Source organism: Opisthorchis viverrini, assembly GCF_000715545.1.
Source record: "Opisthorchis viverrini unplaced genomic scaffold opera_v5_114, whole genome shotgun sequence".
Lineage (NCBI taxonomy): Eukaryota > Metazoa > Platyhelminthes > Trematoda > Opisthorchiida > Opisthorchiidae > Opisthorchis > Opisthorchis viverrini.
In genome coordinates, this window is record NW_008751769.1 from 48,991 (window position 1) to 72,778 (window position 23,788).

The 23,788-nt window shown below is 44.2% G+C and overlaps 3 protein-coding genes across 3 annotated transcripts in view; 2 read left to right on the plus strand and 1 right to left on the minus strand.

The window, feature by feature from the left end:
- Nucleotides 1-5,100: 5,100 nt before the first annotated feature.
- Nucleotides 5,101-8,119, plus strand: T265_05779 (hypothetical protein; the record flags this gene model as incomplete). Its single annotated transcript, XM_009170873.1, has 2 exons — nt 5,101-5,244; nt 7,826-8,119. The coding sequence occupies 2 exons, from the start codon at nt 5,175-5,177 to the stop codon at nt 8,095-8,097; spliced, it is 342 nt and encodes a 113-aa protein (XP_009169137.1).
- A 7,716-nt stretch (nt 8,120-15,835) lies between these two features.
- Nucleotides 15,836-23,377, minus strand: T265_13858 (hypothetical protein; the record flags this gene model as incomplete). The annotated part of the gene is given in 6 exon segments (XM_009170901.1): nt 15,836-15,886; nt 16,008-16,115; nt 22,258-22,525; nt 22,582-22,796; nt 22,815-23,015; nt 23,156-23,377. Coding segments are annotated over 6 exon segments (1,065 nt in total), but the record flags the coding sequence as incomplete, so codon positions are not given.
- T265_05780 (hypothetical protein) overlaps nt 17,055-23,788 on the plus strand; it is a gene marked incomplete at both ends in the record, with an annotated part of 29,211 nt that continues 22,477 nt past the window's right edge. The window contains 2 exons of the mRNA XM_009170874.1: nt 17,055-17,138; nt 19,303-19,439. Coding sequence (XP_009169138.1) covers nt 17,055-17,138; nt 19,303-19,439 — 221 coding nt within the window. The remainder of the gene's footprint in view (nt 17,139-19,302; nt 19,440-23,788) is intronic.

Consider the following 23,788-nt stretch of genomic DNA (forward strand, 5'->3'; position numbering starts at 1 on the left):
GCTCGCTCCCGTCAATGCCTGCTATCTATAGTAAACACAAGGCCAGTATCTTTGCGGGCCGATATAAACGGGGCTCCAGCGGTATGCGATATCTTAATTTAACGGCCAAAGAATGCCCGTCATACTCGTAACTGTAGTCGATATCGCCTACCTTAGTTACTTATTGTAACTGGAAGGCCTGATTATGAGGCTTTAACCCTGCTCAGTAGCCCAGTCCAATGGCCAACGACGGTCCGTCATACCCTTAACTGTACTCGATGTCACCTGCTGAGGCTACGTCCAGTTTTGCGGGGCCCACTCACATGCTCGTGACTGACTATAATGTCTCAACTATACATAGTAGACTAATCCAGCGACGGGCGGCGGTCCTTCATATCCATACGACGTCTACCTGCCAACACCCCATGCATGAACAATACACAACGATCTTCAACAAATCATGGTTCAATTTATTGGTTGCATCGGTACAAACATAATGTGAAGCTAACGCAGTTCCTAGCTTTTTACTTGACAGGGTTTATAAAAAAATGTATGATCAATTGTGCACATTTTCCGCGATATCACTTAAAACACATGATTAAACACAGTTGTAGTGGCTAGCCCATCAAGTGATTAGTAAAGCCCTTTGTCCAAAATTACTGGTCGGTGTCCGCGCTGAATCTGGAGACTTAATGTTGTAAACTCACTACTCGCTCAGTTAGTCCTATAGGCGATATCGAGGGAGCCTTGTGTACATCGATGTTTCGAAAGCGTGATTCGGCAACCGCACGCATTATTGGGCACTTGTGTCGGTGTTTCGAAAGCATGATTCGGCAACCGCACGCATTATTGGGCACCGCGAGGGTAAAGAGGCGCGTTTGCTTGGCAGTCGTAAGACCAGGTGGTGTAGACCTGAGCCTTAGGAACTCAGGGCTACACGTGATCTCAAACGTCCACACGAGCTATGGCGTTGAGACAACCGTTGTCAAACCCCTTAAAACGCACTGGTTCCGCTTCTCAAACAGTCCAGGTCTCAGCCATACAACAGAACAGCCCGTACTGCAGCCTGACACACGTTACTTGACATTCACAGCTCTCCCTCTTCGACGCCATAGGTGTTCCAAATTGACAAACGCGACCAGAGCATTGCAGGTTCGTGCATTGACCTCATCTGTCACACTATAATCAAAACCAATACAACTTAGAATGTGTGTAAAACGCTGCACCACGCTACCCATCCAACCGGATCAGAAAAATATATTATATAGGCTTTGTTCAAATTCTCAGGATTTCCTCGGCCAACCAAAAATATCCTTCTCCTCACAGAATTGCACATCCAAGCCAAATCATCTCAAAAATGAAGTCCGTTATGGGGTTTTCCAGAAACCGAATCATTTCAGTGCAATTATGGCATGGCACTGCCATACCCAGCTTGATACCACATCTGCAAACATGCCTTTTCCTCTCTTGGCTTAACGCTATCGCCCACTTCTTCCATTACATGCAACTACAAACAAACTCACGTTTCATTCTGACTGTAATCTTCTGATAACGCCTGACGGTACACCATCCCTCATTATGATGACGTGACACTTTGTGGGTACAAAGTGCACACCAAAAGACATCATCATCATTATTGATAGAGAAGCAAGGGATGCTAACAGACTCACTAATCACACGTGATATGATGCTTCGGACGCAAATCGTTTTGAACGGCTTCAGGCTTTTCTTTGGACTGTAACAGCTTTAGTATGAGGGCAATTCATCGTACAAACACGCGGCAAAATCGGAAATCTTTGGTCCCATGTCTCTGCCAGCTCTGAGCTACCTTAGTTCCATCTATCCAGCCCACGTCCCTCGTAATCACATATGACAACTGCAGTTCGCATCGATCGCATTCCTGAATATTGGCTATTACTCTTTAATCGGACAGCGTTGTACCATTGAAGCAGTTAGAAATCGTGACAACTTTTGACTGTCTGTTATTTGGGGAGGCATTCTAGCTCACAACAAACTTCTTTCTAGCAGCCCCTTTAGATACTTTTTCCTATCTTGAGTCCCCAATGTAGACGTGTCTCCCTTCTTACCTCGCCTGAATGGCAGTAATGAATCACTGTGAACCTTCGATGGACCCAAGATTATCCTAACTACCCATGAAGAACATAAACGGCTCATCCAAAATGTTCATGTACGGGGCTGTCCATGAACCCAGGTACGGCGTCGCGATGACGGTACGCGACTATCATACCCAGTCTGATGGCTTTCCCGTAGTTCATTATACCTCTAATATTTCCCAGACGAGCGTGTTACCTACGAGACCGGTTCAGTCCGTTTAATTTGTGCAAGGATTAATAACAGTGGCTGCTTTGCTGTTACGTCTGATTGTTCCGCTCATAAACCCAATAGTTCACCCAACAGCAATATAGACGGCTCGGTGCATCAGTGAAGTCAAACTTTGCCCCAAGCCAGGTATAAATTTTACTGGCCATCATTAAAAAAAAACTTACTAGCTATGACGATTTCCTGATGAACGGCGGGACGCTTGCCACAACCATAGAAGAATCTTCCACATCCAGACAGCGAGTGACCACCACAATTTGAGTTTGTACCGACGTTATAGGCGTGATTATTGTCTGATACGTAAGAAAACACGCGGAGAGAATCTTTTTCGCAAAATTTCCCACCGTTCTTGTAGATACAATGCTCCAAGCCACCGGCACCGCTAAAACACATATTTCGCTCCCAAGGTGGACTACGAGTTCGTTTGAACAACTTTAATAAAGCCGCGGCCGCGCGGGAGATCTTATGTGCCGAATAATTATCATCAACTGTTGAAACATTACGTTAAAGTATTTCTTTTCGAACCACAGTTTCAGAAGAATTTCGGGTATGGGTCTATGACGCGTCTAAAGTATCTGGAATCCACTATGTGAACTGAGAAGATACGGTTGGGGTATGGTTCGCTGTTAGTGTGTCACTGCTCCCAGATAGAAGAAAGGAATGATGCGTAGCAAAAACCGTCACCAGGCGCTCGGCCTGCATTCTGGCATTCTGGGAAGAGTTCATTTAGATCTTATATGCACGTGATCGCTTCGAGGAATAAGAAGGACCAGCGTGTGCATTATGTCGGGCTGATGGAGTGGAATTGGGTTACTGCAACCTCGGCGGAGAGGAAGTGGCAACAGCCTTGCACGTCGACGTTAGCCGTGAACCTTGTAGGATGTCTTCTGGCTTCCCGGCCCATCTAAAAGGCCAGAAAAAAGACGATTGTCTTTCGCCTGTATTTCGTAGCGTGGCCAGGTGAATGACAACTGAGTCGAGTTCAATCCAGCAAATACGGGGAAACTATGGCCTCGCTGTTCTATGGAATTCATGAATAAACGCCCGATTCGAAGCCCCCAGTGATGGTGGATGCACCCGCGCTACTTGAAGAGTGGTGAATGTACGAACGCAACATGACGTAACATAACGGCGGCCCACCCGACCCGTCCACCACATGAGGTATTCATCCCTCGTGCATGCTTCCAGATCCGCAGGGTGACAAGCCAATTGCCGCTGTTGCATTAACGGTGGAATCCGGTTACCAGATATTTTTCCAGATTGTGGGGAAAGCCAGGCCAGAAAAGCAGCTCGGGTAGTTCGAACAAGCGAGTAGCAAACGGCCACTGGTAAAGATAATTTGCTGAAGCTAATATGGTGGGGTTACCATTTGAGCCGTGAAAGTAGAATAGTGTTTTTTGAGCATTAAGGCAACAGCTAAAAGATAACGAGGCATTGTTTGTGATCAGAGAGTGTGCAATGGGCCTGCAGTGTGATAGAGACCTTGGTAAACCAGAACCAGATATAGAGTAGAGCATACAGAGTAACCACAAGATGGGATCCGGCTTGAAAGATCAAGGAATGGATCGTCCCAGAACAGAAGCTTGAGGCCAAATTTAAGGAACCATTAAAAATGGGCGCCCGAACTGGGGACTTTCGGGAAAATCAGCTGATGTACGCGGATATTCACCGACAGAGACACTTGAGGACGACGAACACCATGGTGACTTGAGCATAAATTTTCCATCATACTGCGGGGGAACAAACAAAATATGGTGTACAGAAAAAATGCATAAACCAACCGCCCCTGGTGGATTTGGGCCAAATTTAAACGATAGCCGTTCTGGTGATTTACTTGCAAGCCAAGTGTATGGATCAGGTTTAAAAACCCTTCGGAAGCCAGAGATTGACAGAAAACTGGAGGGCCTCCGTGGGTGATCGTGCCAGTGTGCTGGGAGAAGCTGGGTGTTATTTTAGAGTAGCCGTTCTAGTGATTTACTTACAAGCCAAGTGTATGGATCAGGTTTAAAACTCTTCGGAAGCCAGAGATTGACAGAAAGCTGGAGGGCCTCCGTGGGTGATCGTGCCAATGTGCTGGGAGAAGCTGGGTGTTATTTTAGGTTCCATGATTTTGAACATCTTTAGTTAAATAAGCTCTCCATCTCTTGGAGTGGATTGAAATTTCCATCATTTTTGAAACGTTTGGTCCTCTTAGGAGCTTCTGATTTTCTTCATCGGGTTATGCACGTCTGCCTTCTCTGATTCGATCAATCAAATATTCTGTCCTATATAAAATGCTCCCCAAAAATTGCTAACCAGCAAATAGTAAGGTTTGATAGAAAATCTTCCACTTGATAAGCCAGCGTTGGGTTTAGCCGCCAGTTTTCAGTATACTGTAGGTAATTGTCTTTTACATCTTTTGGATGGTGAAAAGTGAATAAGTTTTTTGGCTCAGGACCACTGAACCCTAGGGGGCACTAGTTTATGGATGATGAATTCCGACCATTCAGAATTTGGGATGATCTGAGCTGAAGCATAGCACAGAAGAAAGTGACAGTGGAAAATGGACAGTTTTTTGGAGCATAACGTTTTTTTCTGAGAGCCAAACTGCAGCCATTTAATGCTAAACCAAGGAACTCAAATCTGGCGCATTTAATTGCATTGATTTGACTTTCTGCTAGTCAGCTCTTCGCAACTCATAAAGAAGTTTGTTGAAATTTCAGAAACCTGATGATACTATTTTTTATTATTTTTATTATTACATTGGGAGATGGGGCATGGGACATCTGGTCACTTGTTTAACACAACCCTAGTGGCCATTAAAGCGTGGTGCTCCCCCGTGGCTAAGGCTGTAGACGCGGCTCACGCTTTTTGATATGTCGAAGGCTGAATTGGCTTGTGTTTACTCGGCTCTCATGCTGGCGGATGACGACATCGATGTCACAGGTTAGCGTTTTTGTTTATTTTCGCTGCAGCGGTGGAATAAGTCAAATTCACTTAATTACGTGTTTCAGCGTACATCTAGTAAAACGGGCGACACAAGAGAAATTAAGAAAATCCGTATGCACCCGTAGCACTCAAAATGGCGAGGCAGCAACGGGCAGGACAATTGTCGGAGTAGCCCAGTGGCCGGGTTATGTGTTTAGTCAACACCACAGACCCGGTTTTTGTGAATTCGTCTGGAAGCCAGCTAAATGATCCCTGGTACTTTTCGACAGCTTATTCGTTCACAGGAACTTCGAAAGGGACGCTTTGGGATCCAGCAGGCCGTTGGAAACTCGCTTCGCATGTCGGGTTTTAGAGATGTGGGTGCTCCATTCTCCATTTCGCGTGCGCTGTAAGTTAAGGATGAGTTGGCTAATCGCCCCGTATCCGAGTCAGGATATTTCAACAGTCAAGCCCCGAAGATCCGTGATTTTGCTGTGTGAGCTTGGGTAACCTGGGAGTACCACTGTTTCCTTGGGGCGGCATCACAACGAGGCACTGACATACAATTTACAGTACTATCTCGCTCGTGCTTTGTGCAACTTGGCATTCGTGTTTCCTTGGGGGGCATCACAACGAGGCACTGACAGACAATTTACAGGACTATCTCGCTCGTGCTTTGTGCAACTTGGCCTCTCGGTCTGAGTACCTCGGAGAGCTACAGAGTTTAAATCATTCGCGACTTCGAAACCCGAGTTTTAGGACGCTGCCGAGTGTTCAGAGTTCGGGAGTTCGCGAGGAATCCGGGTCACGATAAGCTATTCGGGTTGGGCATATTGAGTTTGCTGCGCATGCCTACTGACTGCTTTTTGTTACAAGGATCAGAGGAGCAATAAATGGGGCTATTGTCAAACAAAGCACAATCAGTATTGACATCGGTTCCCTTCCAAACTACCGTGGTATTGTTTTTTCAATGATTTGAAATAAGAAGGTACGGATGGACCAAATAGAGGATGCTGGCATGCCCTGTGTATTCTGAGGTGCCTACACCTCTGAGCACAGCCGGATCTTCTGGGTGGGGTTGACACGATTTGCGTCGCAAGTGGCTAGACACTGCATCACACGCTCATGGTTATAATTTGTGGCGGTCTTAATTTCACTTCCTAGTATGATAGCCCAGCTGAGCTGTATCGTTATTAGGGCTTTTAGCTGACCATTCCACCGATGGCGCCTTCATTGGGGCTCAGATACTTCGATTTCGTCGCTGTGTGAGCATCTTGTCTTTGATCATTGTCCTATTGGTCATGTGATCGTTTTGATCAGGTCCTTTTTCGGCTTAACCAGTCATTCTGGTCGCGTAGTAGCTACCATTACCTTCTGCCAGCGGTGCTTATGCTTCTGCTGGTTGTTATGCAGTGGTTGAATTTGGGGTTGTGGACGTTGTCTTCAGTACTAGACACTGTTTTGCAGTCTGCTAAGAATGACCGCCTGTGCTTAGTGGCAGGATGTTTATAATTACGGGAATCACAGCAATGAATTCGGACCTCGCATTGTCCATTTGTGACCATAGGTCGTGTGTGATTTGAGTCGGCATTTGGGTGTAGTGTTGTTCGACTTTAGCAGGCAGAGGGAGCAAGAGGGCTCATGGTTGGAGCGCGAATTTACTGACCAGAAGGTCCATGGTTCAAGCTTAACCTCTGCCTCTCGACTTCCCACTTCTAGGTTTGGGCAACCTGGTAGTGTCCCAGCCCTCGTTCTTCCTTTGGGTTACATGACAGCTAGGCACCGCAAATTTGATACAGCTGGATGGTTTATTTTTCATTTTGTCAAGTTTGCTACAGCTGGATGGTTTATTTTTCATTTTGTTTTGTAAGCAGAGGAAGCATCGTTGATTTTCCTGTGGGAATGCCTTCGATCCGAACACAATCCTCACTCGTATGATAGATCCGAATGTCCCTTCCCAGTGGGTACCTGTTGTCACTCGTGCGGGGCAGGCTCACTGGTTAGAGCGCGAATTTAATGGCCGAATAGTCCGTACTTCAAACCAAGCCCGCCTCTCCACTTCCTCTGTCTAGGCAGCCTGGCAGTGTCCCAGCCCTCGTGCCTCCTTTGAGTGACATGGCAACTAGGCGCCGAAAGTGTTACAGCTGAACCATTTTTTCTTTGAAACCGGTCACCATAGTTTGTTCCAAGATATTCGCAGATTTCGATGATCGGGCTGAAAGTTAAACATTACCGGAGTTTACTGTCATTTGATGTCTATCTTCACTGAATCTAAATATTTCGCTCAAGTGTGCTTACAGAATGATCAGTATTTCTCGAGATTTCACCTTTGAATAGAAATCACTTGCGCCCACCGGTATCTCTGGAAGGTTCGTTTGATCTGATTTACCACCGTTCGATGATTTCATCATCCCTTTTCTGATTTTAGACCCATCGGAACCCAGTTCCTCAATGTTTATTTGTGGTTTCATAGTTACCACAAACAGCCTAGTGTGATATCTCTTAGCAACTATTTGAATAGACGTGCACCTTCCATGTCTACTCTTCTCGTGCCTTGGCAAACTGGTGTTGGCTTAATCTACTTGACTTCTCATTTTAGCGGATAAAATCCAGACGATATTGAAGGCCGCCAATATTAAGTTCGTTGAGCCTTACTTGCCTACCCTCTTCTCTAATGCACTGCACGGAAAAAACATCAAAGATATGCTGATGAACGTCGGATCTGCTGGAAGCGGTCCGGCAGCCATCGCCGCTCCTGTCGCAGAACCGGTTACTGAGGCTCCTGCTGCCGATAAGAAGGCTGCTGCAGAGAAGAAGGAGGAATCAGATGCCGATTCTGATGGGTCGATGGGATTCGATCTGTTTGGTTAATAAAATTCTGTATATTTGGACTGTCATGTTTTCTTCACTGTTTTTGGGCCCGCTTTCACCTAATGGTGAACGTCGCTCTTGGGTCTTCGATCACATTAAAGTTTACCTGTTTGTGTGATAGACAACTACGACAGGTTGCTCGGTTTAAAGTAGTTTAAGCGAATAATTCCTTGCCTTTCAGGACGTGGTGGTTAGGTGTTCTCTTGAATTGGTCCGCCAAATCTGGCGATGATGTGCATGTTAAGTGGTAGAACATCTGCAAATGAGGTATTCCACGTTCCTTAGGTGCCGAGTTTGAAGGGCTCCAGTCCGTTGGTCAGGTGGTTACTGGTTTCTACAACTGGGATCCCAGTCTCCTGGTGTACGTCGCTGTGCGTCCTAAAATCCACCGGGTGGTCAGGTTTTGTGTCGAGTGGTGTAATTTCGGAGTGATGAGGGTGTTCCAGTCCTGGCAGTATTGTGCACGTGAGTGTTGCTAGCAGCGTGCCACCAGGTGCATCAAATTGGACAGATTCGTTTCCCACCTCTGTTGCTCCCATGCGGCGTATGGCACTCTAATGGCAATGGTACACTGCTGTAGATCCACGTCAGTTTATTTGGAGGCTCGGCGCAAAAATAGGGTACCTGCTCATACAGTCCTCAGGTGATGCGGATGCATGCTGACAACGGGCATCTTTGGTTTCAGCTTGCCTCCCCATCTTTCAGGTTCTGTAGCCACTTTGATCCCAAAGTTCAACCACTTACTCGCCGGGTCAGACGTTGCCCCCTGCCAGGCTTACATAAGCCGGTGTTTGCTCTGGAAGGGTTAGTCTTTCGTAGGCGATTACTCGGCTTTAGGTCTCTGCATTCGCTTCGTACAGTCCTCTGTAGAAGTTCTTAATGCATAGAGCAAATGTTCGGTGACCACACCACGTATCCGTTGGTATCAGTTTGAGGCACGGCATTCTCCAATTTCAGAGGCTTTCTTGCATTGGTCTATGATGCGATACATGTGGCATTTGAGCTTTACTGCTACACCTCAATCGCCGCAGATGGTGCCATCTGATAGGTGCGATTCTGGACTGCGAGGTGTGCGCACCGGCCTGTGTCGCACTACCATCGCAGGCGCTGCCACTTTCCTGGTACATTTTCGCTGTTGAGATGTTTCGTGCCCTGCAGCATGATTGCGGAGTAGTGAGCTGACCCCAACCTTCCTCAAAAGCACTTGCACGTTTTCTTCGAAGACGAGACAGCCGTCTGAGTGCTTCAGTTCGGAGGTAGTTCCCTTCCTGACGAACGTCTGGCTTGTGGGGACATTCCGGACATTTCAATCATCTCACCACTGAGGTGCCTTACCGTTCAAATAGAATAGCAGTTGTGGATCTGTCCGCTGAGGTTGGCAACTAACAGTCGCTTCGTCACCAAGCGGAAGACACCGTCAGCGCAAGTTTAATGATGTCTTCATTCTGTGCCGAAATACTGTACCTAAGAAGTCAGGTCCGTGTTGCAACTTTCCGTAAACTGTCGAATTTGGCGGCAGATGCTCTTTGGTGCAACTTTGTTTTCCATTTATGTCGATGTACACTGATTGAAACAGGAACACAGAACCGCACTTCTGTCGTGCACGTCAAGCCTTCAGGGGGCTCAGCATTTACATTTCACCCTCCGTGTATCTGGTGTTCCTGACACTGGCTCGTGTTATCTGTGGCGTAGGGGCTACAAAACCTTAGGGTTGAAAGTGGCTCAGTGGACTGGGACCCACTAAACAGTCGTCTGTGCTCTACTTTTGTCCGGTTTAGTAAAGGTCGGTGCCATAAGTGGTACTTGTTTGCCGTGTCGGCGGATTGCAATTCTGAACCTGAGAGGCGGATTTTATGGAGGCTTGTCAACTTTGGTCAGCAAGAAGGGTGGATACAATCATCCTGGCGAGCGATACGAACGCTGATGTTGGACGACCAAGTCCGAGAGAAGTTCATTTGGATGGTTGATACGGAATCGGTATTTTGATGTGCTGGACAGTGTGTTCCTGGATGAGACGCGCACTTCATGGCCGGGAGGTCCGTGGTTCTAACTTGACCCCGATTTCTTGTTTTCCGTCCACTACGGTAACCAGCTAACTCGTCGACCAGGAGTAGATAAGGATCAGTTCTGAATAAGCGTCGTCCCATCTTAAGGAGCCTAATTGAGACGTGCACCCATGAGTGGTCTGCTATCGCTGCGAACGAATCGTCTGATCTAAAGTGCGAATGCTGGGGGTTTCTGCCAATGAGGCTGCCCGGGACGGACGTTAAAAAGTCATGGCTCTAAGTAGTGCTATGGGAACAGCAAACAGCTCGATGTCGAATTGTCAGTCTATCGTGAGTCTATCTCGTCTTATTCAGCCCTGTACCTTCATGCATTCGCTGCCCCCTCCACCGAAAAGACTCGTTCCAAAGTATCATAAGACACTTTGTTGCAAAGCAAGTCTCAAGGTGAAGTGGATTCACAGTCTATATGACCAACAGACCTGTGACCAACGTCTCCGTTTATGTGTTAAATCTTCCCTTGAAAGAAAGTCTGGTTGAGAACCAATGATCTCAGCGACACGAAGTGTTGATAGCCGCAGTGAACTGTGTCCACAGGAAAGATTGCAATTACCTTCAAAGAGGGAAATCATCCAATATTGACTTGAAACCCAATCATTTAAAAAGAATAAAGATTGCGCAATTTCCGGCATCGAACACCCGAAGAATTTTGCTAGTTGTATAGCCGGTTATCCGGAGCATATCATCGCTCTCTGAGAGACCATATTTGGGTTCTGAGTCCCATTAGGTTTAGAATTTTGTCCGGACGGAGGCAAGTTCCGTTCTTATGTTACGTCATCAGCTAGTTATTTCTATCATTCATGTTGAATTGCAGTGCTCCCTCGAAGGGCGCGCACCTCCGGGACCAGTTAAAGGCTAACTGTTTTGAGGGGCGAATGCTTTGACCCATACTGTCCTGCTGGTTCTTTGTGCAGCTGAAGTATACCAACTGGAAAGAGGAAAATAGTGAACTCAGAAGTTCTGTGTTGAGAAGCTGGGAATAAGATGTGAATAAGCAGCAGAAAAACAACCAAACGTCTGTCGCCAGGCAGATACCTGGCGACATCTGTATTTTGAAAAACAAATAGGGGCGCGAACACCTGACAGCCGAGGAACGATTTGAGTGTATGCGTTCGCTTGCTTGGCTGTGATTTGAAGGATATCTCTGTCAATTTGATAACTGGTTCCTGAATGTCTTCCATTTAAGCCGCCTTGGCATCACAACTGCGCGCTCGTTAGAGGGTATACTGAAACACCGAAGCGTGCTCATAATCCAGAGCTCATATCCTTTAGCACTATATACACATATGTGGATATAATGCCGTGAATAAGGCCATACCTTTTGGCTTGACCCAAAGGTTCACCCAATGTCTTTCTGTTCAAAGTTTTGGCTTTAGAAAATGTGCATAGGGTACAAAATACTCTTGATCATACCGACGCATTTCTTTGTGTTCACCATGAAATATGGTTCGTGTCTTTACTAATAGCAAACTGAGAACTGACGCCAAAATGCGTTCCGTTTCTTCGATGACGATTCCGTCCAAATTAACAGTTTCGGAGTGGCTGCTCGTTTTCACTCTGCCTGATCAGCAGCTCCGTATCTTCCAATCAGGGGGCACATTTACGGGAGAAGATTTTCGACCTGGGTGATCAGGTTGTTCTACAATTGGAAGCACTTCCCTCGGAACGGATTAATTCTCAAAATAGCTCGAGGGATTGCGGGTGTGGAACACAGACTTAGTGTCACTTGTGGTACATCGCACAAGTGTTTTAGGCAGCTTTGTTGCTCTTAATGACTCAGGTAGTCAGTTTACATACGTTCTGTATCTCAGTACTACATTAGGATAGCACATATTTATAGCAGTTAGATTACGGGCTTACTCTGATCCTTACGCTTAAAGCCAGGAACAGTGGTTGGTTACACTACCTCAACGAAGCTTGCATGCTATGCCTGTAATAATGCTTTGGTCCATACCAGCCCGTTGCACCAAACATCGTGCAGCAGTAGAACCATATATATGCTCTCATGAGGCATCCCACCAATCCTGAATTCACATAAAACCTGAAATGTGCAGGAGAGTTCAGTCAAACAATCACTGGTATTTAATGTGACCACTCCAGTCAACAGGGCTCTACTGTCTAGTTACCATAGCTTTCACCTTGCGCGCAACTACGCTAGTTTTCTTATTGAAATGTGGGACTTGTGGTTGCTCGTAACGGCGTAATGTTGTTATGCGCTTAACCAGTTGGTCTTGCTTGTTTTTTTCGCACTGCAAGGTGTTCCGGCATTCAGCACGCCTCAATGATTGTTAGTGTGGGAAACCCTGCTTAAACCGGACTTTGTCCGCCTTTTTCGTTCCAGTTCCTGGCTTACACCTCTAGGTAGCAACGTTCTTTTGATTATTTTGCCTACTGATCAGTAGTCCGGTTATTTATCGAATGCCTTTCCGATTCGTTGGTCATCCATCACTTTCCGCGAACGATAGGTTGCGTTCCAGCTCCTCTTATTGCGCCTATTTATCTGATTTGAAATTTATGAGGGAAAGGCAGATAATTCTCGCACTTACATCTTGTTACTCTGTGCTTTATGTGTGCGAAAACCACATTTAAACAACAGCGCCTATATGGACCAGTCCACCGTTGAGTAAGTTTGTCAATTTTGGAACTTCGCGGATGAATCGATTTTTGTGTAAATATCGGGCAAGGTAGTAAATACTGTATCCACGTGACATCCTTCCTCATGTAGTGACTAAATAACTTGTGGTTAAATAGTGATGGGAATCAATAAATGCAGATTCCTCAGTCCGGAGAGGCAATCTAGTGGAACCGAATGATCAGCTTCTCTTACGAAAGTAGTGTCTTCTGGGGATGAGCAACCGCCCCTCTCTTCGCAGTAGGTGGTACTTTTGATAAGCTTTATTTTGTTGGATGGCATGCCAATACAAGGCGTGCAATTTGCAGATTGCCCAACCCCACCATTCTGTCGACAAAATGCAAATCGATGTTTTATGGAGAACAACTTAAATTAAGCGACGTTTGAAAAACATTTAGCGAGTAACAGATCCAGCTTTTTACACATGCATTTCACTGTACTATTAAGCAAGAACCCACTTGTTTCTTTTCATTTCGCGTACGCTAATTGAATGAATAAGTAAGTTGTGTGCTGCCAAAAACCACCCCAACCATCAATAAATATAATCTTGAGGTTCCAAGTACTGATATATATATATATATATGTATATATATATATAGCACTTGGTTTCGGATTCAGCAAGAAGCACAGCCAAAAGTCGTTATGTCTAACGTGGAGTTCATAGTGTCTGCCAGACCATACTACTGTTTGGTAATTCAGAAGGAAGACAGTTTTATTTGTGCTTTTGAGCAAGCTACCGATGAGTAAAATTTCGAGTTCCTGTATTTCACAATAAAACCTTTTACCATCCTACTCCCAAATGTTTAGATACGGTCTGCGATTCAGACAATTAGTACCTGATAATTTTCTGAACGACACGATTTCGGGATCTGGACTGAAAATGTCTTGGCATTTTTTGCTTCCGGATCTTCAGTGAAGCATACTGACGCTCACCGCGGCCGCTCAGTACGACCATCTAACATTTTTACTGGTAAAAACTGCCGTTTCTAACCAAAACTGTTCTGCTTAGGTGGATTCTGTAAGTTGTAGCATGACATACTAGTCTATACGAACCAACCAGGTCGCAGTTTTCCACATCGTTGAATGCCGAATCCTCCTATTCATGACGTCAAATGACGTGTTGTTTCATAGGTCTGATAGTGAGATGTGAGTTGGAATCAAAATATGCCTAGACCTCGGCCACTTTGGCCGCTTTGGTTTAGACCCAGTTATGCAATCTTAATATAAGGTCTGATGATGAGATCTTGGCTAATACTTATGTGGAGAACTTCGAACATATGACTTTAGCCGGACGACAGTGTCCATGGAGTATTTTAACGCTAGGCAGATGACGTGATCAAGCATAATCAAGCGAACCAATTCTACCAATAGCTCTAAACTTTGAATCTTCACAATAAGTTTAGCGTGAAGCAACATTCACTTAAGGTACATTTCTCTTGGTCAGATATAATAGATTGCTGGAAAATCAAAAACTACTTTTTACCACAAAACAACGGACGCTGGTGTAGTCTTAAACCACCTACTAGTCCACCCGAGAGCAGTAAATGTCGGTATAGCTTCAATGGTTTTTTTATTCGAGCAAGAGCGCCGTGCGCCAGAGAGGTCGACCTAACAACAATGCATGCTGACGTAGACACCAAGACGGGCATTGACCCCAGCACAAAGAACACAGCACACAATGAGCTCATCGGGACAACATTTATTAGAAGAGTGTTCAATGTGGCCTACATTTGAGCAGCATTCCATAAGCGAAAAACTTTACGCTCAGGAGCAGTTGAATGACCGACTCTTCGTCTGCAATAGTAGGGTATGTGCATGCAAAGTATAATGTAACGACTCCACGGACCCAAGTATTCAAGACGTTCCACACCTGAATCCAAGAGCATAAGCCGTACGCAAACAGATGGCTATCAAGTGATGGTTTGTGACTCGCAATAATGGGGCACGCAATAGATACGAGACAGAGAATGGATGCAAAAAATGCGGAAGTTTTGAGACAAACATCAAGGCTCAAATCATGGTGACTGGTGGGCGAAACTGCCGAAATCTTCGTGCATCCTAGCGTGACCAGAATAGACAGTGAATTACTCTGAAGCAGTAGAAGGCGGCTTCCGATTAGCCGAGTTGACACGTGGCGGTGTGCGGTTGTCAACGGAATAGTCTGTGTTCTACGCACAATTAGAATGCAATTAGAATGCAACTGCGTGAATATATCCAATCCCAACCCAAATGTCCTAGCTCACACAGGGCAACAATTTGTGATTGACACCTAAAATTAATATTCCAAAACAAGATTCTGAACCCCTATTCGACTTGAAGATATCCCCTCTACTCGATCTGTCATTAGTGTTAGTCATCCACGTTAAAAACTATTCTGACTTGCATTCGACACTGATTATTTTGATATTTTTAGGGAGGTTTTATTGATTTTTCTCCCTCTGTTTTAAAATTAGATCAACCTGTTATATTGCTCACTTAGCTTCACGAAGCATTTCTGCCAAAAGCGGAATTTTCTTAAACCTGTCTAAAGCCATTAAGTGTATGATTCCTCGTTTGAAGTAAAGTTTGCCACTTCCTAAAGTAAACATAGAAATGACAATCTGATTTGTTATTTTTGGGTTTCATCAGTCCAGTACCATGCAAAACAGGTTAACAACACAAATGGTTGTTACTTCAGTGTCGTATTACTAATACTCGTAATAGCTTAGTAGGTATTCTCATGAGGGAATCTACTCACAAGGTTGCTGAAAACTCTTCGATAGCCCACGATTGGTTTCGCCCTTCTTGGGGCTCGTGAGGTAGGCACAGTCCCCGGGTTTCCGTCAACCTTATGTTCTAATTGAACTCAAGTTGGACTGTTTTCGAAGAATGCACTCACTTGCTTAGTAGGTAGTTATATAGAAGGGTAGACAGCACTTATAGTGCAAACTGTAGGTTTTAGAACCTACAAACGGAGGTGTCTCAATAATTATCGACAAGAATAAGAGTGATGGCGCTTGTCTAGATGTAACACACTGCCTTATGCGAATGAGAACACTTACCGAAATGCGTACAAATAGGATTCCTTGAATCTGGCTGGTTGTGACGATCGGTCCTGTAACAATGCAACAGAAAGTATATACCAACTAGCTAATCACATGACTGGATATCAGATAATCTTCAAATACTACATAAACACAGCTAGGCATGGAGGAAGCACCCATTCAACTGTTCACTGACGATGTCTCCTCGACTGGGGACGAGACGTTTGCAAGCCAATTGCCAAGCTCGGCGAAAAGATAAACTGCCATCTGATCAACCACCAGTAAACACACCCGAGCTACCTTTATTTCGACAAAGTGACAATGGATGAATGTGCGCTTGGTCCATTCACCTCAGTCACAGTGAAAAATTCCCTCAAATTGACATAAACCTCTGAAATATCCAATCAACTAAAGGATAACACCTCTGTTGGGAAGGTATTTTAGCATATCGGCTGGGTGGTTTTGCCTACTTTGTAGTCATGTATGTTTATGGCGCATTACGTGCTAAAAGTAGCTAATTTATTGACTGGAAGCATTTATTAGGATGTGACAGCTACGTCGGTCACAACTAAACCGTCAGAATATTCGAACAGTGAATGAGATCTTATTCAGAAACTGATTTGTATGCACCAAAACAAAAGCAGCTGAACGTTTGTCGTGATTACGAAACGTGTGATGACATCGACTGACTCTGTATAGCTTGAAATTTTGGATCGTGCAGTATGAAAATTCCGCCGAGGAAAAATTTTCACTTGGCTGTTGTTGGCGGAGGCAGAAGAAACTTGGCAATAATCAAAATGATTCTCCTGTACAATGTCGAAGCCGACTCAAAAAGTCGAGGAAAATATAAAGCGCTCATTGTTGTTTTTTGGGTTTTACGGGAGATTTTGGGCGGATTTTTGTCCGCCTTCAAACGCACCGTCTTTTCGAATATGAGCTGTTTAAACCCATAAACATTTACAATTCGCGAAAATTTCAGTCGAATCGATTGTTGAGCGAAGTGTCAGGCTGTAGGTCAAAACACGTTCACATTTGGGCTTGTATATGTAGTTCGTGGTTGATAGTCGCCGCTCTAATGTTTATACTAACACGATTCCAGTTTATCAAAATCTCTGTCCGATTTATTGATTTCGGTTCGGTTCGCAAACAATGGTCACTACATAATGTCGTTCGGATTCACCAGAGTTGGATATTATAAATACTGAGCACTCCTGTGAATTCAGGTTGTGCATCTTCATTATGATGAAAAATTCCAATTTATTCGCTTTTGTTGCTTCTTTATCCATTGCATTCATCCATATTTCCAGAGGTCTTATTCCTGAAGTAAGTTATTTCGTTGTTTTGTACGTTATACTTGGCGATATTAACGTAGTCACAATGTGGACAAATTTCTACACAACTTATCACCACTGATTTTACACGTGTCTTCTTGGTATAACTGCCTCCTTTCCTGTACAACTGTCCCAGGGTGGCTACCTATTGAGCCATTTCTTATTTATCAGCCTAAGAGATGTTGCCGATGTCAAAGACCGTTTCGGAGTGCTGTCCACTCAACAGTTTGCATTCCGTTCCAAGGGCACGGGAATAAAAAATAGGCATCTACACTGAATAAGCGTGCGGGCGGAATGCGGATGTTATTGTTCGATAAGAACTCGTCTGTTCACAGGAGTCTCAAATGAAAGTAATATAGTATTCTTCAACCAAACGCCCTGTGCAAGGGCGCTTCCATGCTTCATTTCCAGGGATATTCGAGGTATTGAGGTATATTTCAATATTTTTGGCAACATAGTGCCAGTTTCACCTTTCTTCTAGCTGTTCGGGTAGCTCTCCAATCTTCATTAATCTTATTTTCCAGTTGAACACAAAACTGTGAGTATGATGCAATAAAACTTATCAGTAGAAAAAAAAGGTTGATAGAGATTCGGAACCCGGACGTTAATGATGATTTTCACGAAGGGAGATACCAATAGTGGGCTATCCAGAGTTTTTGGTGAACTTAGAATTAGTAGTGAATGGTCTTTGTCGGCCGAAAGTACATCGAACAATGAGGACCTGACTATTTTAACTACCAACCCCTCAACGTCGTTCGCCTTATCGACAGAATAAACAGAACAAACAGCAACTAAAAGATAAAAACGAGACCTGGTCATGCCTATTCCATCTTTAATAAACATGGGATGACTATGTCGTTAATACATCGTTCTGATACAATGCTCCTCCGTTGCAGATAACGTCTTACAGGATCACCAATAGGGTTTCATCGTTAGGTTTTTCCGTGCCAGCAACATAAGAGTGTACTTCAGTGCCGTAACTTCTGAAATAAAGCGTTCTTGTGTCCTACAGAACCGTGCTCCAGGTCATCAGGAGTTAACTTTTCAGTCGAGAGACGAAATCTGCTGGTATATGCAAAAGAGCTTGAAAAATTCATATTTCACGATTAAATTTGCGTCTTTGGCTTCATCCATAAACTTTATGGATAAACATTCCAAATGCGAATGGGTTTTAGGGAAGAAAAACTGTATCTAACTCTACTTCAGATGTAAAGACCAAATTTATCTGGTAGCAGATAAGATTTCCACTTTTTTCAAGTTTGTTCTCGCAACATCTGAGCCAGCAGGATGATGTTTGCACCGTGGATAAATCACCATACTTCATTATATGACTGGTCCTGTTCCTTTTTCTACAGCATGTTTCCAGCGTCACTTCACGGCAACTAACCTGTAGCTTTTTAATCTCCATTCATATGACTTTGGGAGATGAAGACTAAGACAAAATCAGACAGAACAAGTAAAACGACCTGATGGAGAATGTTTTCTGGTGGGAGGGGGGCGGCCTATATTTCCGAACAAATATTCACAATAACGGCTTCATAAACTGAAGCTTTGTCGTTTGGTCCAAACGGTGGCAGCGGTCTTCAAATCCTTACTTACTCGATGATAAGTTGGATGAACGAAAGTCCTCCGAGGTCCACCCTATGCATTGCTGTTGGTACTCCACATCAGCCGCCTAATGGGGACCACAGGGTCTTCACATACTATACATATAGGTCTGCACCTTTTTACAAACAAAGGAATGCAGTTTTAGTGAACTATCAACGTGTAAAACGAAACCTCATTATGATGGACCTCTATAGACGACAAACTCTTACCTTCAAGAAACGACATTTTATGCGTAAACTATCGGGTATGCAGAAGATATGGTTTAACCCCATCTTGGACGAAACATGTTGAAATGTGGGCTGGTTCACTCGATAAATGAAGGAGTTCTGTAAGTTCTTGGTTTTATCATTTGGTATTTTTAGCATCGAATATTATGTTACACCCTTTATCGATGCTTCCGCCATTCAGGTATCTTCCTGGTTGAGATTAATGCGCCTCGCTGGAGTCATTTGTTTATCACTTACACAACTCGCTCTCTCGCCTCCTAATGACGGTTGGCATATTTTATTTCATCGTACTTTAGCATATGTCTTTTCTATCAACCTCAGGATCGCGGACAAGCCACATTGAAAATTCGATGGCAATATCAAAACAGAGAAGCCCTGTTAGAGAACGGTGAACAGTGCGAATTCTATCGGAGCCTAGGATGTACCATACACCTTGAACTTTGTCTTCGCCATGGAGGGTTAGTTTGTAAACAGTTTTTGAATGAGATCTTCCCGACTCATCGAAAGTTATGAAAGCACTGCGTTTAACTTCGTCGTATTTTGTTTGTGCAATTAGCTGCCAAACTCCCCTCATAAGGTTCTCTAAAAACGACGAATTTAACAGCGTGGAATATTTAACATCCTGCCTTACATTTTGCCTTCAGGAGACATTTTTGAATGACTGAATGACCGAGTTGCTTCTCAACGGAGGAGAAACAACGTTTAAAAGGCTTTATACTATTCACGTGGCCTTACCAGCTTACCATCATTTCGAGCCATTGGTTTTCAGTACGTGCAGCAACGTACCTGTCGTAAAGGGATAATCGCCCAATGGACGTCGTATGGAGGTTCCCTAAAGGCTAGTAAGGCTGTAGTGCCACGAAAAACACTAGAAAATGCTTAAATTTGATGCCATGTGTGCTCCATCCTACAAGTTTGCACTCTTTTCGCCAAACTCTGTACAACATATACTTGAATAAAAATACTTTTTATGCCCAATCCTCAATGATGGCACTACTTGTGCTGCATACCAATGCTTTGGATCGCACTTCATATAGCTAGTCCTGCCACACAAGTTGGCTGCGTACCACATTTCAGGGAAGACCGTAAGATGATAGAGCCGCTGCAGACAAATCACACCACTTCGAAACATAGCCTCCTATAAACTCAAACCAGTGAGGAGAATCACGCAGGGTAAGAAGTTATTTGCCTCAAAAGCAACTAAGCCCAACGTCCGTTCCGTTAAGGGAGCGGACGTGAGCTGTCTGCTCAGATAGCTCAGATAGCGTTTGATAAAATGGTGAAACACGTCGCGGAAGCTCAACGCAAATATAGAAGTTGTTATTCTGTGCGCAGTGAACTCTTTGATGAGGGGTACCAATTCGACATAGAACACAATCTGGTCATTCATCAAATTTACCCTTAAGATTTCCGAGCATGATCTTGGCTTTTCATCAGTCAGTCTCTATAACCAGGTCCATTCTCTGAGGGCATGATAGTTCCGGATCTAGGGGTGATCCAGGATCAACTGGAACTTAGGCTCACACGTCTCCACTTAGTTGTTTATATATTTATGAGTGTCAGCTCACCTCGAGCTAACCAATATTCCGTATTGCTATGTGAGGAGATTCTTGAGTCATCCGATGAAGATTTCGTCATGTTGGTGAAATTGATGAATGCTGGAAGATCGAGAAGTGCTGTTTCTTCCGTATCGGATACCGCCAACAGTGTGCATCTCATGGAGTTTCGAAGCCGTGACCTCCGGGCTAAAGGTTTGAACATAACGGTTTGGCAACGAGCGCCTGATCATCAGTGAAATTAGCGTGTACTTATGCAAACTATAACGAAGCTCATCCATCAGTCACCGCATCCATATCAGACGGCCACACTTATTAACTGGCTTCTGTTCTTCGTATCGATTTTTCAGCACGGATAAACGTCACTTAGAGGACCAAATTTTCATTCGGAAATGACGATGGTCCATTCTGCTCTGTGTACCACTCGAAGTTCCACCGTTGTTCACCAAGTCGATTAGCATTTAGTTTTACGAGATCTGTCAAAAGCAAGCGTCGCTCGAGGTGTCCATTCTGTGGGATATCATTTTTAGGCCGTTTATGTTGCCTGTTTTTCAGTACCAGGTATTTGGTCTCCATAGGGATATACATCAGCAACTCGCTGACACAACTCAGTTGTTCAAAAACTTGTCTACCAGGAAAGATGGGCTTTTGCTTCCTATTAGGCTATGATGATAATTACATGGAGAAAGACCACGAAGAATAACTTATCCTCATAGTTCTATGGGAATCACCGTAGTGAAATCATGCCGTGATCCGATTGAAATTTCCCGAAGGCTAGTAAGATTAAATTGTAACTTACACCAAAATTGTATGTTGTATAATGTTCATACCAAGGAAGGTTAGATAAGTAATTTTCCTCGGTTCACGCGTGTATTTGTGCCGTTCTGAAGGTAACTATAGTTCCATAAAACTGAACACGGATAAGAATGAAAAATTACCACTAAAAGTCATGAAGATGTTGCGCAAACAGGCAACTTACATCAGAAAACACTATTATCTATGTGAAATGGGAAGCCCTTTAGCACTAAGTAATTCATATAAATTGCTCACCGGCATGCCTTTTATCAAATCATAAAGCTCGTTGCAGTTTGAAGTGCCCAAGCAGTAGTTAATTTTTTCACTGCGCTGAACAGGTCTGAAAAATGCACTCCAGTTAATACATAAGGCATTTCCGAAAGACCTCAAATTTCGGTGGTCAAAACGCCCTAAATAGTCACAACGATATCACCTTCTTTGATCCGTGATGATCCCCAATAGACATTGAAGTAAAATGTCAAACAATAAGATCGACTTTTGCAAGAACATTTTGCGATGGTGGTTCATTTGACGTATCTGTCACATTACATTCAACGTGTTTCGTTTGAATTTCCCAATGCATCAACTGGCTGCCCGATGAAATTAATTTATGAATGACATCTGAAAATCCAGGTTCAATCTTGACTATTCGTGCACCACTTCCATTTGTGTGGACTAGCTAGATATTAAAACTGAGAAATGATATATTTTGGAAGCTAAATTAACAAGATCTGTTGCCTTTCAATCTTCTTCCTCAGTTTCTGCAATTAATTTATAATAACTGACTAGAATTTCCTCCAAAACGATGCAAACTATTTGACACTTCTCCGGTTTTACTGCCTTGTGTGATCGCATTTGTAATCTGCTGAACAATGAAAACGAATCTTAATTCCCATTGTTCAAAAATTTAGATTCCTCTTATTACTGAGGAGTACTGAGAGTACTGAGTACTCTTGGATGAAGTTACCAGAGTCATCCCGTCCTTTGGTATGCACTTTGCGCCTACAAAGTGTAAGGTCATGCTCGTTGACGTGCAGTCACTGAACACACCATTTACAATCCAGGGAGAGGTACTGGAAGTTGTGGAGCGTTTTACGTACCTTGGAAGTTGTATTAGTTCTGATTGCAGTGTGACGGATGAGGTGAATGCACGAATCTGCAAGGTTCGAGTCGCGTTTGCTAATTTGAGGCACCTATGGCGTCAGAATAGTTTATCCCTGAATCTGAAGGGACAGGTGTATCAAGCTACAGTAGGGGCTGTTTTGTTGTAGGTGTGAGACTTGGCCTATTCGAGCAGCGGAACTGAGACGTCTTCAGGTGTTCGACAATCGTTGTCTCAGAACCATAGCTCGTGTGAGTTGGAATGAGTGGAATGTGAGTAGAATCCGTAACGAAGCAGCTAGAAAGAGCGTTTTCGGTTGTGCAACGGGTACTTCCATTGGAGAATGTATCCAGCACCAGAAGCTGCGTTGGTTAAGACACGTGTTGCGTATGCCGTACCATCGTTTGCTGAAGAGAGTGCTGTTCTCCATGTCCAGTTGAGAGTGGCGTAAACAGAGAGGTGGCAAGCCCTTGACCTGGTAGAGGAGTATGAAGGTGATCATGAAACGCTTGGGTGCTGTCGGTGCTACTTGCCTTCCAGGATGATGACCGCGTGATCCTCACTGTGCCTGGTTGGAGAAACTACAAGATATGGCTGACAGGCAACGTCAGTGGCGTTGTTGTTGTCAGTTTCTTTCCAGATCACCCGAGTGAATGTCCGGAAGTGTAGGCACCTCGGAATGATTGGGTTAAGCTAGCACTAAGTCCCTTCCCCGTCCAACTTTATTCTCTACAATAACGCTTTCAAAAAAATCATGGTCGTACGGCAGCGAAGCATCGGTGTTGAACACTGATGTCATGCTGTCGATGATGATGCTAGTTCGTTCCTGGTTACTAGAGCCTGGGAAGCAGTAAATCCTCGTAAAAACTTGGTGTTGTACAGTCCCTAAGATTCTACGAAGGACTGTGCTCGCAGCTGAACCGGTGGCAATCGATCTATTCATCCAGTTCGGTAAGTGCCTTTCAAACGTGCGAGCAGATATCGTCAGTGCGCGGTGGAACGGTTGTAAGCCGGTCGTCAAGCTCAGCAAACAGTTCAGCTGCCAGGAAACTCACCCGAACTATTAATATTTAGACGTACTGTCAGCCACAATGCTAGGTATAGGCTTCACAACCGTGAACGCTTCCCAAATTAATGCAGTGGGTAGATATTCTATATTTCAAATCACACCTATCCACACTTGTTGAAAAATTCATCTGCCCGACTCTGATTCTCTGGTTATCCAAACTGCAAGAGACGTGGTCAGTCTGTTTTGTTGTCTATCTGGTCTCTGTGACCGGCCTTTGCGAATGAATATTACAGAGATGTTGTAACAAAATTGGTTGATTTCACCGAAAAACAATCGAAGTTAACT